This window comes from Columba livia, chromosome 17 (assembly GCF_036013475.1).
Source record: "Columba livia isolate bColLiv1 breed racing homer chromosome 17, bColLiv1.pat.W.v2, whole genome shotgun sequence".
Classification (NCBI taxonomy): Eukaryota; Metazoa; Chordata; class Aves; order Columbiformes; family Columbidae; genus Columba; species Columba livia.
The window spans coordinates 5,781,641-5,796,965 of NC_088618.1; the positions used below are offsets into that span (position 1 = coordinate 5,781,641).

The window sequence follows — 15,325 nt, forward strand, 5'->3', positions numbered from 1 at the left end:
GGAGGGCGGGGCAGCGCGCGACTCCTATTGGTGGGCGGAGCTGTCAGTCCGCCCCGTTGGAGTTGGGCAGCTGGGGCGCCAGTGCGGGACCCCGAAAACGATGTGGGAGCGGGGCCTGGTGCTGTCCGCCCCGGGGAAGGCGATCCTGCATGGGGAGCACGCCGTGGTGCACGGCAAGGTAAGGAGCCGGCCGCCGCCGGGGCTCCCCTCGCCTCCTTCCACCTCCCTCACGCCGCTTCTCCTCGCCCACAGGTTGCCTTGGCCGTGGCGTTGGACCTGAGGACGTTCCTCCGGCTGCGGCCCTGCGCCGAGGGCCGGGTCTGTGTCCGCCTGCCCGGGGTCGGCGTCCTGAGGAGCTGGGACATCCCCTCTCTGCAGGCCCTGCGGAGCGGGTTTGCAGGCAAGCGCTGGGAGGAGGATCCCGCTGCCCCTGTGGGGTCTCGGCCGTGCCCGGTGACCCAGCGGGACCCCCGCGGGGTATTTGTTCCTCTGCAGAATGTTGCTGCGGCGCGTTGTGTCACTGTGCTCCGTGTGCGCTGAACTAACGTGTCCCTGCACACCCCCAGCCCAGGCACTGCACTCCCTGTGTGCTACTTGGGAGCTGCCTGATGCTGCGGTACCTGCGAGCGGCCTTTGCTGCAGCCGTGTCCTCCTAGGTCAGGTTCTTGGGACCTTGTTCTATCGCTGCACCTGCTCAGGCAACGTTGTAATACGTACAGAAGCCAGCCAGGGACCTCAGCACTAGATGAGGGCCCAAAACGCAAAGTGTCTCTGAAGCTGGTCTGAGTTTGGAGCTTTTGGAAAGGCAGGGGTGCAGGGCCTGTTCTCCTGCCCCACGCCAGCCCTGGCTGGAGTTTCTGCAGCACATTTTACTGGGTGAAGCCCCTGACTAGTAGTTGTGTTGCAGTACTTGGTGGTAACTCCTGTGACCCTCACAACACTGTTTGCTTAGCAGAAAGTCTGCCAGGTCAGAGCATTGTCAGCACTGACCAGAAGTTCTCTTGCTCTGATGCCTGCTCCTGGGCATTTGGAGCCCAGACTCATGTGAAGGGCATCAGAATATCCATGCTCCTTATTAATAAAGAATTTGTGACTTTGCAAGTTCTACATAGTGATGGGTGGGTGCCCTGGGAAGTGTAGGCAAGGAGACAGTTACTGAAATACCATGCGGGTGTGGAGTGTGGAAACATGGGCTTTTCAGAGTGGCTGGTGGAGATTTTGCTTTTATTTTATCATGAATCTGCAGACAGAAAGTTTATAGGTGAAATCTGAAGTTGGCTCAGTCTCTGCCTACTGCAGCAGGAGATGTTCTTGTAAATACTGCTTTCAAGTTTAACAGTTCTCTGTTTTCTAAGTGTTTAAATTCTCCCCTGCTTACTTCCGTAGCTGACTTTGATGAATCTAAGCCCCCCAGCGTAGAACAGCTGGATACACTGAGGGAGTTTGCTGGAATCGCTGCCGGAGCCACAGCTCCTGAGAGCCTTGCTACTCTCGCCTTTCTGTATATGTGCCTGGCTATTTCGGCTAAGTATGGGTAAGGCTGTCTCCCTGCCCTAAAATAAATGTTCTGTCTTGGGTTGTCGTAGCCATTAGTTGCTTCTACAAGGTCAGAGGAAGAAACCAAATCTGTGAATGAAAATACGAAATTACAAGGAATTTCACTTTGCTTAGGTTCAGAGCACGTCAGGAAACGCTCTATAGAGCTGGACTGTTTGGCAGGGAATCCTCTGCTCTTGCTTAGACATCGAGTTTTGAGGTACTGAAGTCAGAGCAGCTCATCCTACCCTTCCCTTGGTGTAACTGCAGCTCAAGGCTGTTCCAGTTTCTGAACTCACCCAACACTGTTGATTATACCAGCGTAAGTGGCTGGCCAGGTGCTCAGGGCGCTGCCTGAGGCAGCACTGCTTGCTGTTTTAAACCAAGTCAGAACTTGACTTCAAGGTTCATAGCAAAGGAACCAAAAGGTTAAAGAATTGTGATGTGTAGCAGTCCCCGAGTAGCTCGGTAATAGCGCTGGAGCTGTCACCAGCCTGCTCCGAAGCCATCGGTTCATAGTTTTGTCACTCACCAGCTAGTGAAAAGCTCCTAGGTTTGCTGTTGGGATCTGTAACACAACCTGGATGCATTTGGTGGAGAAGAGGGGCCTGTGGGCGCAGATAGGTGCAGATTTCATCTTCCCCATCAGCTTGTCGCTCCAGTGGGATTTAACTATGCAGCTATGAATTTGGGATATTTAGGCTTCATTTAGAAATATTTTTAAAATCACGTTTGCCACAATCTTTAAAGGGTCTCTTTATGGTGCTACTCATGTATTTAGTTACTAAGTGTCCCTGCTAGCAGCCCCACAAGCTCTGCTAATCACAGATCTAATTGAGCAAGGCTTTTTTTTAGCACAATGGCTTAGCAAGGCTCCTCAGCTGTGCTAAGGAGCACTCCTGAAGCCCTCGCCTATGGATGCCTGTGCCTCTGCTGATGGTGCTTGTTTTCAACCAGCTTGTCCTGTGACCAGTGCTAACTGGCGTCTTCTGCCTTTGAAATGTTGTCTCAAGGTGGAATTCAAGGTGGTTGCGTTACATCCTGTGTGTTTTGTCTTTCAGAGATGTTCCGAGCATGGACATCCTGGTGTGGTCGGAGCTCCCCACGGGAGCTGGGCTGGGTTCAAGTGCCGCCTACACCGTTTGCCTGGCAGCTGCGCTGCTCTCAGCATGTGGAGCCGTCTCCTGCCCGTTGAAGGAGGGAGAGTCCACAGCCAGGTAACTTGTCAGGGAGGCCTCCCTGTTTTGGCTGCTCTCTGTGCCCCGTCTTTCCTTTTACCGGCTCCATTCCTCTCCTCTTGCTGCCCTGCGTTCCCAGCACTGGACGTGCGCCCCATCCCAGGGCGCCCACTTGTGAGTTGTACATTTACAATTTGCTTCTCCTGATAAAAGCAACTGAGTGCAGAGACTTGGTTCAACTTTCACCATTTTCTTTGTCTAGTGTAAGATACACATACTTAAAAACCAAACAAAACACAACCAAAAAAATCCCCCCCCACACTTCAACATGGTGCATTTTATTTTTAACATCCATTTCCTTTCTGTCTCTGAGCATCTTCCAGGTTTTGCTTTGAGTCCTCAAGGAATCAAGGATCTTTTCTGGTTTTTTTCTGCATTTTCACATGTGTTTTTTTTCTGCGTGTGGTACATTTCTTTCTGATCTCCTGCCTGAGTTTCCCCTTTATCAGTGGCTGGTAAAAGGGGGTTTCTTTCCTTCTGCCCTTGAGTTGTTTTCCCTTGGCGTTCAGTCTTGAAAAACTGCTCTGCGGTGTGTCTGAGGCGGCTCTGTTTAAAGCCATGTGTCACAGCTGGAGTGGCAGAACCCTCTATTGTGTGCACGGTGCCAGGTGCAACCTTTTATGGCTGGATTTTGTGTGGGACTGAAAATGAGGCAGCGAGAGGGGTGCCCCTGTTCTGCTTCAAAACCAGAACTTGCAGCCTGAGCTGGAGGGGAGCAGTTTGTACGCCATGCCCAGGCAAATCTCCCAGATATTCACGCGGCAGGAGAAATAAAGGCCAGTTCTAAACCAGGCAGTGAGGATGTCTTCATTCCCTGCTCGCATGTCTTAGCTTCAGCTTGAATACAGCGTAATTCTTTTTTCTTCCAGCTGGCATGCAGAGGGGTAAGTGAGAGATGGGGGTGTCAGACTTCAGAAGGTTTTTGCTTAACGTTGCAAGAAAAGAGCAGCGTGATATAATGACTCCTGTGTAGAGAAGAATCACAGCCTCTCAAAGAGGATTAAAAACAAGTGGTTTACAGCAAACTGCGCTTCTATTTTGAGTAGCGGTGGTGTGAGCTGTTTTCCTGAATGCTTCACAGATTAAATACTGGCAAGTGAAATGAAAGGTGTGTGGAAATGGATAAAGACGTTCAGCTGAGCCCCGGGGAAGCGGGGAGTTAAAGGGAACGGTTTCCAGCTTGCGGGTGGCTCTTGGCATTTTTGCCGTGCTTTAGTAGCGGTCAGTGACCGTTGTCATTATTTAATGTAAGATCGTGTGATGCTTATAAAAAATCCTTCTATGTGCCTCTGCTCTATCACGTAATACCAGTTCTAGGGCCCCATATTTAAAAACCTGTTGAATGTGCCTTCTTGCTGCAGAACATCACCGGTGCTGGGATATCTGATACTGCTGTGCATTCAGCCATTTGAGTGGTGGCTCGGGACATGTGCTGTGTGTCTGGACTGCAGACCACGTTCCAGGGGAGGGGTCGGAGATGTGTTTGTGTCACAGCAGGGTGCGGGAGGGCCAGCTGGCTCCCTGTGGGTGTCCAGCTTCTTGTAGTGTGCCCAAATTGGAGACAATCCTTTAGCGTGGAGGGAGTGAGTGGCTTTGAAATGGGCTGGTGGGTCTGGGGGTGGCTGTGGCTGTGTGGGTATGTGACTCGCAGAGGCAGGCACAGAGCAGTGGGGTTTTGAGAGGCACTGGGGGAGAAATTACTGTGGTGGGGTTGCGGTGAAGGTGCAGCCAGTGGTTGCCTTGTGACTGGCAGCTCTGCGTTTGCTTTTTGTGTTGCTACAGCCCGTTACTTAGTATGTTCAGTCAGGGGCCTTGATCCTTGCTGGGTCAGACCTGGCACTGAGCTCTTTGTGCCAGCATTTAAACTCTCAAAGCACTTGCCAATTTATGGGACTGCTTCTAAGACAACAGGAAGACCTGCTGTTGTGTTTTTAGCATAACACCTTCTGGATCTGCATTTGGTTCCCTTCTGTGCTCTGAGTGGAGTAAATCCATAAAAATCAAAGTCTTGCTGGAGATAGTAAATCAGTTCTAACTACACCGTTTGACCCAGTTTGAGCAGCTGGCAATTAGAGGCTGAAGTTGCACGTGTGAAATGCAACTTTTACTACTCTCTTCTCACCTTGTACCTTCTGTGTCTATAAATACACCATCCTGCCTGTTGGTGAGCAGGATCTGAGACCATAATGTGTGGTAACACACAGTGTTGGGGAGGTGGGGATAGGTGTGGATTTGCATTCAGTTAAATTTGGCCTCCACTAGGTCAGTGTGAGGATCTTCTCCCCAAGTTTGCTCCCTCCCTCCTCGCTGTCCTGCAGCAGGAGTCCTGGGTACCAGTTGTGCCCTTGGTACTGTCTCTGTGGGGCAGCACCAGTTCTCCTCACTGTTTCTACGTGCTGCTGTGCAGAAGAGTGCCGAGTACCAGTTTGGTGCCTGCTCTGCCACCAAGAATGCAGTGCAGAGAGGGAATTTGGGGTGCTGGGCATCCCGCAGCAACTTGGTGCCGTGTGTAGCTCCCGCTGCTCTTCCATCTCCTGCAGCCTCTGGTGTTTTGCTCTGTCGCTCAGTGGGTGCTGGTTTTGCTTGTGTATTTGAGTCATTTTCTTGCTTTTCAGGTGGACAGAAGAAGAGCTGACGTTGATTAACAGCTGGGCCTTCCAGGGGGAGCGGGTGATCCACGGCAACCCCTCGGGTGTGGATAATGCTGTTGGAACCTGGGGTATGTGCGTGTTTGCTGCCCAGCACTGTATGTGGGTGCTGAGGAGGGGCTAGTGGGGCAACAGGCCAGCGGCCAAGTTTCTCTTCTCTACCACAGAGTGTGTATCAGCTGTGGGAAGGTGCTGAGCAGATGCCACACATTGACATTTCTGCAAACGATAAGGCTTGGTTGGTGTTGCTGCAGGACTGTGGGTGCAGCAGGTTGTGTCACTGCACTGAGGTGCAGCAAAGCAGCCAGAAGCTCCCAAATTCAGGTCCCTTTTTGAGTAGAGGGAATTCTTCCCTGTCATGCTTTGCCCTGTCTGTAAGCTGGGACTGGCTGCAGTAACATCAGAGATCTGCATTCCACAGGCAAGTGCCGTGGGGCAGAGACCCTCTTGCAAATAACTGATATTTAAACGTTCTGGCGTGAACAAAGAAACCTAATCCTGTCCTAAGGATAACGCACTAGAAAATGCAATTGGACAGCTGTCGTTTAGTTTCAATTAGCAGAGATTTCCAAGTGGTTTGCAAGTGTCCTTGGAGACTATTAATAATCTTTCTAATGAGACCTAATCGCAATGCCTCTGTAAAAGTAGGAGCCAAGTGAGACATTCCTTCTGGACAATGAAATTCCGTGCCGAAGGACGGCTGCTGACATGAGCGCACGCGTTTGAAACCTGTGTGCTTGGCTCTGCCCCAGGGAGTTGCTGCTTGATTTCTCTTTTTTTAAGTGAAGATTTAACGCTGGCCAAACTCTTTGCCTTTTATAAAATATTTAATGTGATCCTGAAGTCGAGGAGAGCAAAGGGAAAGGCACTGGGTTAACTGTGTCCAGCCAGGCCCTCATTAAGTCAGCAGGGTTAGGCAGATTCATGCTGTCTGAGAACATGGTTCATTTAGCTGGTGTTTCTTGCAATTACTGTCATATGCTCTGGGTGCGGTTGGAAAGATGAAAGACCTCCTGTCTCCTACGACACTGTGTTATCTCTCAGCTCGCTGTGCACTGAGACAATGCGTGTGTTTTACTTTAGGTGGAGCCCTGAGATACCAATCAGGAAAAATCACACCACTAAAGAGGTAATATTCAAGTTTTAAAAATAACCCTTGCATACGGTGGGTGGAATATGTCAAAGAGGCGTTGGGTGGGTCTCGGAGGGTACGGGACTGACAGGAGATCACTGAAAGTGTGGTGGAGGGGCTTTGTAGCCAGATTTTGCCATGGGTGTGGGTAGCTTGAGTGTTAACTTGGTTTGAGGTGGATGGGAACAATGAAATGTTTGGTCATTATCTGACATTAGATGAACACAGCACAAAGGATCAATATTAATTTCATGGCATTATGGGCAGCAGGAGCGGGTCTGCTCCTGGCAGCAAATGACATTGCGGGGAGGGGGAACTTTTTGTGTACCTGGCGATAGGAGTGTGTGAAAGCCGGGCTGCAGAGACAAACCCTGTTCCCTCTGCCTCCTGCCAATGAAGGATAATCTGACTCCATTAAAATCTTTCACAGTGCATGAAATTGCTCTATTAGCAGTTAATGGCTACTCCTGGCTAGTGTCACAGATAGCATTTCAAAGGAAAAATTTTGCTTGAAAAACATGGATTTCAGTAAATACGTTACAGTCCTATTTATAGCGTGAGTACAGTTTTTCCTTTTACCCAAGAGGAACAAGCCTGAATCCAGCCAGCACTTAAGCATCTGCTTAACTCTTTTAAAACTAATTGGATTCCTTATCTTGGGTGTCTTGCTCAAATGGGACTTTTGCGGCAGAAGGAGCTGCAGCTGTCTGGGCCTTGGGAGCTTCTGGGGGCTGTGAAAGGCAGAGGTGAGATGTCTTGTTGCTTCCAGGGTGCCAGCGCTGAGGATTTTGCTGACCAACACCAACGTCCCTCGAAGCACCAAGGTCTTGGTGGCTGGTGTCAAAGAGAAGATCCTGAAGGTGCAGCACTTGGGTGGTTGCAGGGGTGCAGAAGTGTGCTGGGGTGGGGAGATAACTGAAGTACTGCAGGTTTCATGGGGATCTCTTGGGAGATCCCCCCTGTGGTCGCTGCATCCCCACCTGCTGCTGGCCAGCACCCAGCTGCCCTGGGAACTGGGGCTCAGTTCGCTTCCTCCCTCTCTCCAGCGCTGATAAGGCTTCCCACAAAAATTACCAGTTTGTAACCATGAGAATAATAGTTCCTTCCTCTGACCTGTTTCACCTCTTCCACTAGTTTCTACAGGTGGGAGCAACTTGTCACTGTGCTGCTCTGTAGGGGGTTTGTCCATCAAGGAGCAGCTCCAAATGGGGGAGGAATCATCCAGCTCAAAGGGACTGGGGTTGCTTTTATCACAGCGGTATTAGAAGACCAGTGAGCAGTCTTCTCACGTCTTGCCTTCCCCATCCTCAGTTCCCTGCTATAATCAAACCGGTGCTGGACTCCATCGACGCAATTTCTCAGGAGTGCCAAAGTGTTCTGGAAGTGATGTCTGCAAATCCATCACCAGAGCATTACCCTGTGCTGGAGGTAAGGGGCTCGTTCGCCAGTATTTTTAGACACTGTTACTGTTGAACATCAAAATGTCATTTAAAGAACATTAGGTCTAAGAAAAAATTTGATAGCAGGAAATGTTCAGTTCCGAGCGAAACTGTGGTCTGCGTGAGCTGCTTTTAATGCCCTTCCTGGAGCCAAGGGACAGAAAATGATGCTGGTGTCTCTCTACAGTGGTGTGGGAGGAGGGAGTAGGCCTGGTGCTTTGTGGACCTGTAGCTCTGGAGGTTTTGCTTCCCTTTGCGAAGAAATGTGGCGTGAGTTCAGGCCAAGACGCTGCCTCCCTGCACCGCGGGCCAGCCGCGCTCATCCTGGCAGTCACTGCCTGTGAAGCAGCTGCTTTGTCACTGCCAGGGCTGGAGCGAGGAGCAGAGCGCCCAGCAGCCACTGGTTTGTGACGGGCTGGTTCCAAGCCAGCTCCCTTTGCTCTGCGCTCATCCTGGCTCCCGAGAATAGCAAACAGAGCTGTGCCCAGAGCTGACCTGACGTTGATGCATGAGGTGCACGCAAGGATCTGTGTTTGTCTTGGCTTTGCTCAGTGTCAGAGAGGCTGCTGTGGTGGGGGAAAATATGCGTCCAAGTGGAAGAGGTTTTTTGCAGTGCTGAGAGCACGGTAGTACTGACTCATACAGCTGTGGGGCAAGGGTGTGTGGCAGTGGCCCAGCTGAAGCAAACCCAGCAGAGGACAGCTAATTCGAAGTGTGCTTTGAGATCCTCACGTGAAAGGTGCCAAAGCAGCCTCATACAGAATGCCCAGGAAGCAGCACTGCTGTGAGCGGGTTTCTGTCTCCAATCTGTTGGTTTGTCTTGTGCTTGAAGAGCTCATAGAGGCACAGCTGATTATATGCAGCATATATATGTATTTGGCTGTTTCTGAAATGTGCAGTTCTGGACAGCGTTGTATTTGAACCATTGAACTAGTCTAGTGTGTCATAAGCTGTCATCTGATTCCTGGCAGATTTTGGATCAGGAGATGACAGGTGTCTTGGATCATCATAGATGGGGCTGTGCCCTCGCTCAGGCATATAAAGAGGCCTCGAGACGGACGTCTGTCCAACCCAACACAGAACTCATGATGTACGCGCTCTGCATGTGACTGGCTAATTCGTCTCCCCACACTTGTTTAAATGTGATACAGAAATGCTCTAGAGGGGGGAGAAGGATTATTAATGCATTGTCCGCTCCTGTGTGGAGTTGGGAGAAGACCTGTGTGGAGCTGCGGGAGGGTGATGTGATGAAGGGCACTGAGGTGTTTGGGGAGTGGGTGTCAGTTCCTGACCCTCCCCCAGGGTTGCTCTGAATGTGGGCCAAACCCTTCCCTCTGCTCCTTGATTCCTCACCTCTAGTACTGGGAGAAGCTGTAACTCCCACCTCTCCAAGGTGATGTCCATCACTTGGGCCATTTGGACCTGTTGGTGTGATATTTCTGGATTTCAGTAAAGCCTTTGGTTCTGTCGCTCACAGTATCCTCCTGGACAAGATGTCCAGCCCACAGCTGGATAAACACACAGTGCAGTGGGTGAGCAAGTGCTTAGAGCAAGTGCTCTAAGGGTTCTAGTAAATGTGGTTATGTCGGGCTGGTGACCCATCACTAGCTGGTTCCTCAGGGATCCATCTTAGACCTGCAGCTGAGCAAGGGAAGGAGAAAGGGAAGAACATGATCTGGCCCAACGCCTTGAATTGCAAGAGCATTCATGTTGCTTCTAAAATACCCTGACTAAAGGCTGTTACTGACTGGTGTTCTCGCTCCTGCTGCCACCACGATTCCCTTGCTGTGGTCCAGATTCCGAAAAGTTATTTTGGGGGACTTTATTTCTCTTCCCATATGCTCAGTGTTGATGGGAAACATTATGGTATCTTGGGCTGAAGGGGGGAAGTGGGTGAAACGGTGCATGGTGTCCCATGTTAGAGTCTGGTTTTCATCTTTTCAACAAAGGTTAAAAAGAACCAACTCCTACACGGTCCTCCAGAAAAGCTTGGGCTGCCCTGGCCCCTGCCCCCTCTCCGTGGCTCCGCGCCCTTTGCACCGCCCACTTACCGCGGGGCCCCGCCTCTGACACGCCCCCATTTCGTGGGGCCACGCCCCCATTTCGTGGGGCCACGCCCCCATTTCGTGGGGCCACGCCCCCTCCCCGCGGCCGTCGGGCTGTTCCGGGGCTGAGACGTTGCGTTGCATTATTTTTTTTGGTATTGTTTTGGGTTGGAAAGCTGATTCGAAAGAATATCTGCAGCTGGGGAGGTTTTTAGCCACTCGACATACATCGGAAATGCTTGTTTAAGTTTGCTGTCCTTTTTAAAAATGTATTTTTAAAATATATGTATCTATCTTACGTTTTCTCAAATTATATACATCTATCTTACACTGACTTTGCCCTCAGGGTGTTTCAGGGTAGCCCCGTTCATTAAACAGAGCCGTACAATGTTAAGTGCTATAAATCATGTTGCAAAAAAGCTGGAGTGTTTACCAAAGGCTGATAATCTCAACGTGTCTGGAAGATCATAGCAATAGTCATAGAATCATTTGGGCTGGAAGACCATTGAGATCATAGAGTCCAACCATAACCTAAGTCTAGCACTAAACTGTGTCCAAAACCACAATTTCTTTTGCACCAACCTAATAACTCCACACTGTCTCTCCAGCGATGCCATTTGGGACCTGGCTGTGCCACAAGTCCCCTGGATGTCGTTCTGCTGGCTCGGTTGCAGAGCAGAGCAGGGCAGGGCAGGGTGACAGCCAGGAGGAGCGGTGCTGGCTCAGTGCCCATCTCACAGCCAGCCAGGGGCTTGTGCTGTGTCCTGCTCAGCGCTCGGGTGTCAGGGAGAGGTGGAGCGGTCAGGAGCCACTGGCGACTTCTGATTTAGCACTGGAGATAAATACCTGCTGGCAGCTCACGGTGACCAGGATTTGCTCAGGAGGTCCAGAAGCTGTTGTACTGTGGTCACTGTAGTGAGCAGCTGCAGCACAAGTCATGAGGGGGACAGGGACAGGTGAGGAGCCTGGGTCTCAACCCCTGACCTTGACCTTACTACTAGGCCCCAAGATGTGCTGGTGGCCAAAATCCCTGCAGAAATGAGGTGGCCATGGAGGGGTGGCTGGGGAGGAAGTGCAGCTCCCCTGCGCCTCACTGAGGCGGGAGCCACAGCTCTGCAGAGCCTCTCTCACTGCACCTGCTCATGTCATCTGTGTGCGATTGCTTTTAGGAACTCTTCGATATAAACCAACACCACTTAAACGTGATCGGAGTCGGCCATCCCTCCCTGGACAGGCTGTGCCGGGTGACAGCGTCCCACGGCCTGCACAGCAAGCTGACGGGGGCTGGCGGGGGCGGCTGTGGCATCACCCTGCTGAGACCAGGTCAGTAACGTTCTGTACACCCTGGGCATCCTCCCCCCGTTCTGCCTGGCCCTGCCGGTGGGACCAGGTTTGGAAGCAGAGGGATCTGATACTGGCCCTCGTCTGGCCATGGTGGGGTGTCAGGCCATGTCACAAGCCTGGGATGGTGTCTAGCAGAGCTGCCTGTCAGCGTGGCTTATAGAACAGAATCATTTTGGTCATAAAAGACCTTTGAGATCAGCCAGTCCAACTGTTAACACTGCCGTGTTTCATCCAGGGGTGATTCGGTGTGTTTGTTAACGTGTGTCAGATCCTCAGGGTGTCAACCCTGCTCTGGGTATGTGTTTACACGTGCAACGGCCCTTTCGCTCTCCCTGCTGTGGCCTTGCTGACTAACTGGCTGCTCTTGCCTTCCTCTCGGCAGACACCTCCGCGCTGGCCGTGGAAGCAGCCAAGCGAGACTTGTGTGCCTGTGGATTTGAGTGCTGGGAGACCAGTATCGGGGCCCCTGGGGTGACCCTGCACTCCTCCTCATCGTTAAAAGCCGAAGTGCTGCACGCGCTCACCGAGAGTTGAGCTTCTGCCTCTGGCAAGACTGAGCTTTTGGCACTGTGTCCTTGGAGCTATACCTGTGTGTGCCCCGCTGCCTGGAAACTTCTCTCCCTCTCTCCTGTGTGGCTGTGGGCCTCTGGACATGGGTGCGGAGCCAGTTTCAGGAGTGGTATCACTGGGAGTGGAGGCTACGATGTGGACCTGGAAGCAACTGCTTGCACTTGGGCTCAGTGTGAGTTTGACCCAGGCTCTCCAAATCCTCTTTTGAATTCACTTACTCTCAAAATCCTGTTTTGAATTTACTTACTTGACTGCTGTGTTAATCCCGAGGGGCAGGAGGAGAGGGGCTTGGCTGGATTCCAGCACGGATAATGACACTTTGCTTTGGTTCCGCTGCTTCAGATGCATGTGGTGACTCTCCCCTTCTCCCCAGCGCCCTGTGAGGGCGGGTAGCGAGGCTGGCGAGGTGGATTTGACGTTTTTGGGTGAAAAGCATCTTGGCAGCTCAGGGCTTGACTCTCAGGTCTCATTTCTCCTCACCTGCAATTCATGGTAGAGGGGGAACCATTAAATACAGCTCTTACCTGCTACTAATCAAGAGTTGGAAAATTAAAATGCAAGAAACAGCTCCTTTCTAAGTTATCACTGTTTTCACTCTTTCCCATAATGTCTGCTTGGGCTGATAAACAGGGTCCCGTAACTGGGCTCTGGTTTCTGTTCACACGCTTGAGATGAGGTTCAGACAGCAGCTGTCACCTGCAAGGGGGGTCGCTAAAGGCAAAGAAAGTCTTACATTTTCCCCTTGCCGTAGCTGTTCTGGGCTCTCTTATGCTTCAGCCTTCGCGAGCACGTCTTTGACCCTGCCTGTTGTTGGGTGTGTAAAATGTTCCACTGCCAGGGCAGAGGGAGGCTGGGCCACAAAGGGAGGCAGGTACAGAACAAACACAAATTTGATGTAGTTGGAAGTAATATTTTGTTAAAAATAAGTTTGGGGGAAAAAAAAACCTGCCTCAAAAGCTGATCATAACCTGCAGCTGGCAAACTGTAAGACCTAAATGGATTTAAGCTCATTACACAAATCTAAAGGCAGTTTTTACTCTTGAAATTTTAATGAGCTGAACCACAGAACTGAAAGGGAATTGGCAGGTGAGCGTCTGGGGCCAGAGGATCCTGAAGGAATAAGCCGGCTCTTTGTGGCTGTGGTCTCTTCTGTACCTGCTGGGGAGATTTTATCATTGTTCTTTTTGTCTGTTGTGGTGCGTTTGGGGTTTTTTTTTAAGTGTAGTTCTGTTCAAGAGTTGCTTCATTCAAAGCTGAGTAATAAATTGGCAGGGTTCCCCTATTCCTTCCTCTCCCAGTGCAGGAATAAAAAATAATCAAGTGCAAGAAGTTGAGATGTACTAACTCTAAAATCCAGGCAGCGTGATGACCAGCTTTATTTACTGATCAGACGTAAAACTGTCTCTGGTTTTAATAAATTGATGTTTTTTTAATGTGCAAAGTGTTCTTTGATAATTATACCGCATACAAAAGGGAAAAAAAGTACCTTACACTGCTTCAATAAAAACAGGTTTCAGATGCTGGGTTTCTACATGTCTAATTACAATTCCAATTTGCATCCAAGAACAGCTTTACACTAATCACAAGTCAGAAAGCCTGATAAATAATTTACCATTTTCTAATACAGTGTAATCAATGTGAGTATCTGGAAGTGTGTTGATTCTATAACCGCTTAAATGTGTCTGTAGTTTCTCCTGGTTAGCACAAAGAAATGCCAAGTTCAGCGTGAAGAAACTTCGCTTCAAAAACAACATGTCTGGGGCTGATCCTCATTAGCTGTTTTCTGCAGCAGACGGTACGAGGGCTGGAGGAGCACGGAGGAAAAGAACGGTATAGAAATTTTGATTTGCTGCTTTAAATCATAATTAAAATTGGATGCTGCCCCCCCGCACTGCCAGGTCTTTGCCAGAGCCCGGCTCTGCCTTCCCTGTGCTGCGGGGACCAGAACTGCCCGAGTCAGCAGCTGGAGCTGGTCCCAGTTTGTGAGGACACAGGAATTTCGCATCCATCTGCGCACTCGGGAGCACCCGCTTCCCTCCTTCCCGTGTTCTCAATCTGAGGCTCCACAGGGGCCTCGCTATGAGCACCGGGATAACTGGGGGGGGGGGGTGGGGGGGGTGCATTTGGCACATACCCCACCCCAACCTTCCCATGGAAACTGCGGTTTTAGTCGCACCAACTTGCAGCCCCCTCCTGCACTTCCTTGAGCTTTGCATACCAGCTTTCCTGGTAGATGCGGTGGGACGTGGGGACCTGTCCCTGCACCTCGGGCAGCCCGAGTCCCTGCTGCCCAGGGCACAGCACCATCTCTCCCTGCAGTTTGCTGCTTCAGGAGCAAAACTGAAGCACGAATGAAGCCAAAAGAGCATGTTCTCCCCACAGAGTCGTCCCCTCCTCTCCCCTGGCTGCACCGCACACCCACGCTGCTCTCCTGGCTGCGCTGCCCCGGTTGCTCTCTCCAGTCTCGTTTTACAGATGTGCAGCAGAGCAGCGATTGCTGCTGAAGGATTAGCCTGGTAATTTGGCTAATTTTTCTTGTGCTTCATTTTTCACATTATGAGCTTTGCAGAAAGACAAACGATCCTGGGTTTGCCTCTAATAGCCAGTGTGGGAGTGGGGAGGAGAGGCTGCGCTCCATCCTTTTGCAAAAGAAAAAAAAAGATGCATCAAGGTGTTGGGGAAGGTGCCGGCAGCCCCAGCGGCCCAGGGTGACTTGGCGGCTGTGGGAGGCCTGGCCGGGGTGTTGGGGACCTTTCCTCTGCTGTGGGACTTGGCGATAGCTGGGGAACATTTCTTGTCAGCATAAAGGAAAATGCTTTGTATAATTAGACCATGGGTGCTGCTGGCGCACAGGGCAGCATCACCGCCACAGCGTTTGCAGCGAGCGGGCAGCACCGGGGTGTCTCTCAGGGTCCTGTTCCCCCACCCAGGTGGTGCCCCCGCCCACAGCCGTGCTGCTCGCTGCCTGTTGGGCCCGGTGGGTGCTGCCCGTGCCCTGCCAGGCACAGATGGCTTTATTTTTTTTTTAAATCTGTGTCAGCAGTGGCTTCTTTCTGCTCTGGTGAATAGATGCTGAAGAGGCAGTGACATTATTTGAGATAACAGAGAGAGCAGCAAAAGGGTCAGTGAGGGAGAGGAAATGTCAGTGCACAGCCAAGGGGGGGCTGCTCAGGACCCTCGGGGCTCCCCAATGCTCCTGGGGTCCCTCCTAGGGATGGGGAGGACCAGGGGACCCCCATGCATGGCGGTCAGGGCTCAGCACCGTGTGGCATGTACTCAGCTCTGCACCAGGAGCCTGGGGGGCTCAGGACATCTGGGATCCCCTTTGGGCTGGGGGTGCCCTAGCTGGGTGCTGGCCCATGTCCCCAGGGGG

The 15,325-nt window shown here is 51.4% G+C and overlaps 1 protein-coding gene across 2 annotated transcripts; it reads left to right on the forward strand.

Moving 5' to 3' along the window:
• Window positions 1-20: 20 nt before the first annotated feature.
• Window positions 21-13,393, forward strand: MVK (mevalonate kinase). Of its 2 annotated transcripts, XM_005498202.3 has the most exons (10): window positions 21-178; window positions 253-400; window positions 1,387-1,534; window positions 2,598-2,753; window positions 5,390-5,493; window positions 6,506-6,551; window positions 7,324-7,414; window positions 7,866-7,982; window positions 11,208-11,361; window positions 11,765-13,393. In XM_005498202.3, the coding sequence occupies exons 1-10, from the start codon at window positions 101-103 to the stop codon at window positions 11,914-11,916; spliced, it is 1,194 nt and encodes a 397-aa protein (XP_005498259.2). In that variant the 5' UTR covers window positions 21-100; the 3' UTR covers window positions 11,917-13,393. The 2 variants fall into 2 exon arrangements, with proteins under 2 accessions (XP_005498259.2, XP_064889661.1); XM_065033589.1 differs by lacking the exon at window positions 1,387-1,534 and having other exon boundaries at window positions 106-178.
• The last annotated feature ends 1,932 nt before the right edge of the window (window positions 13,394-15,325 follow it).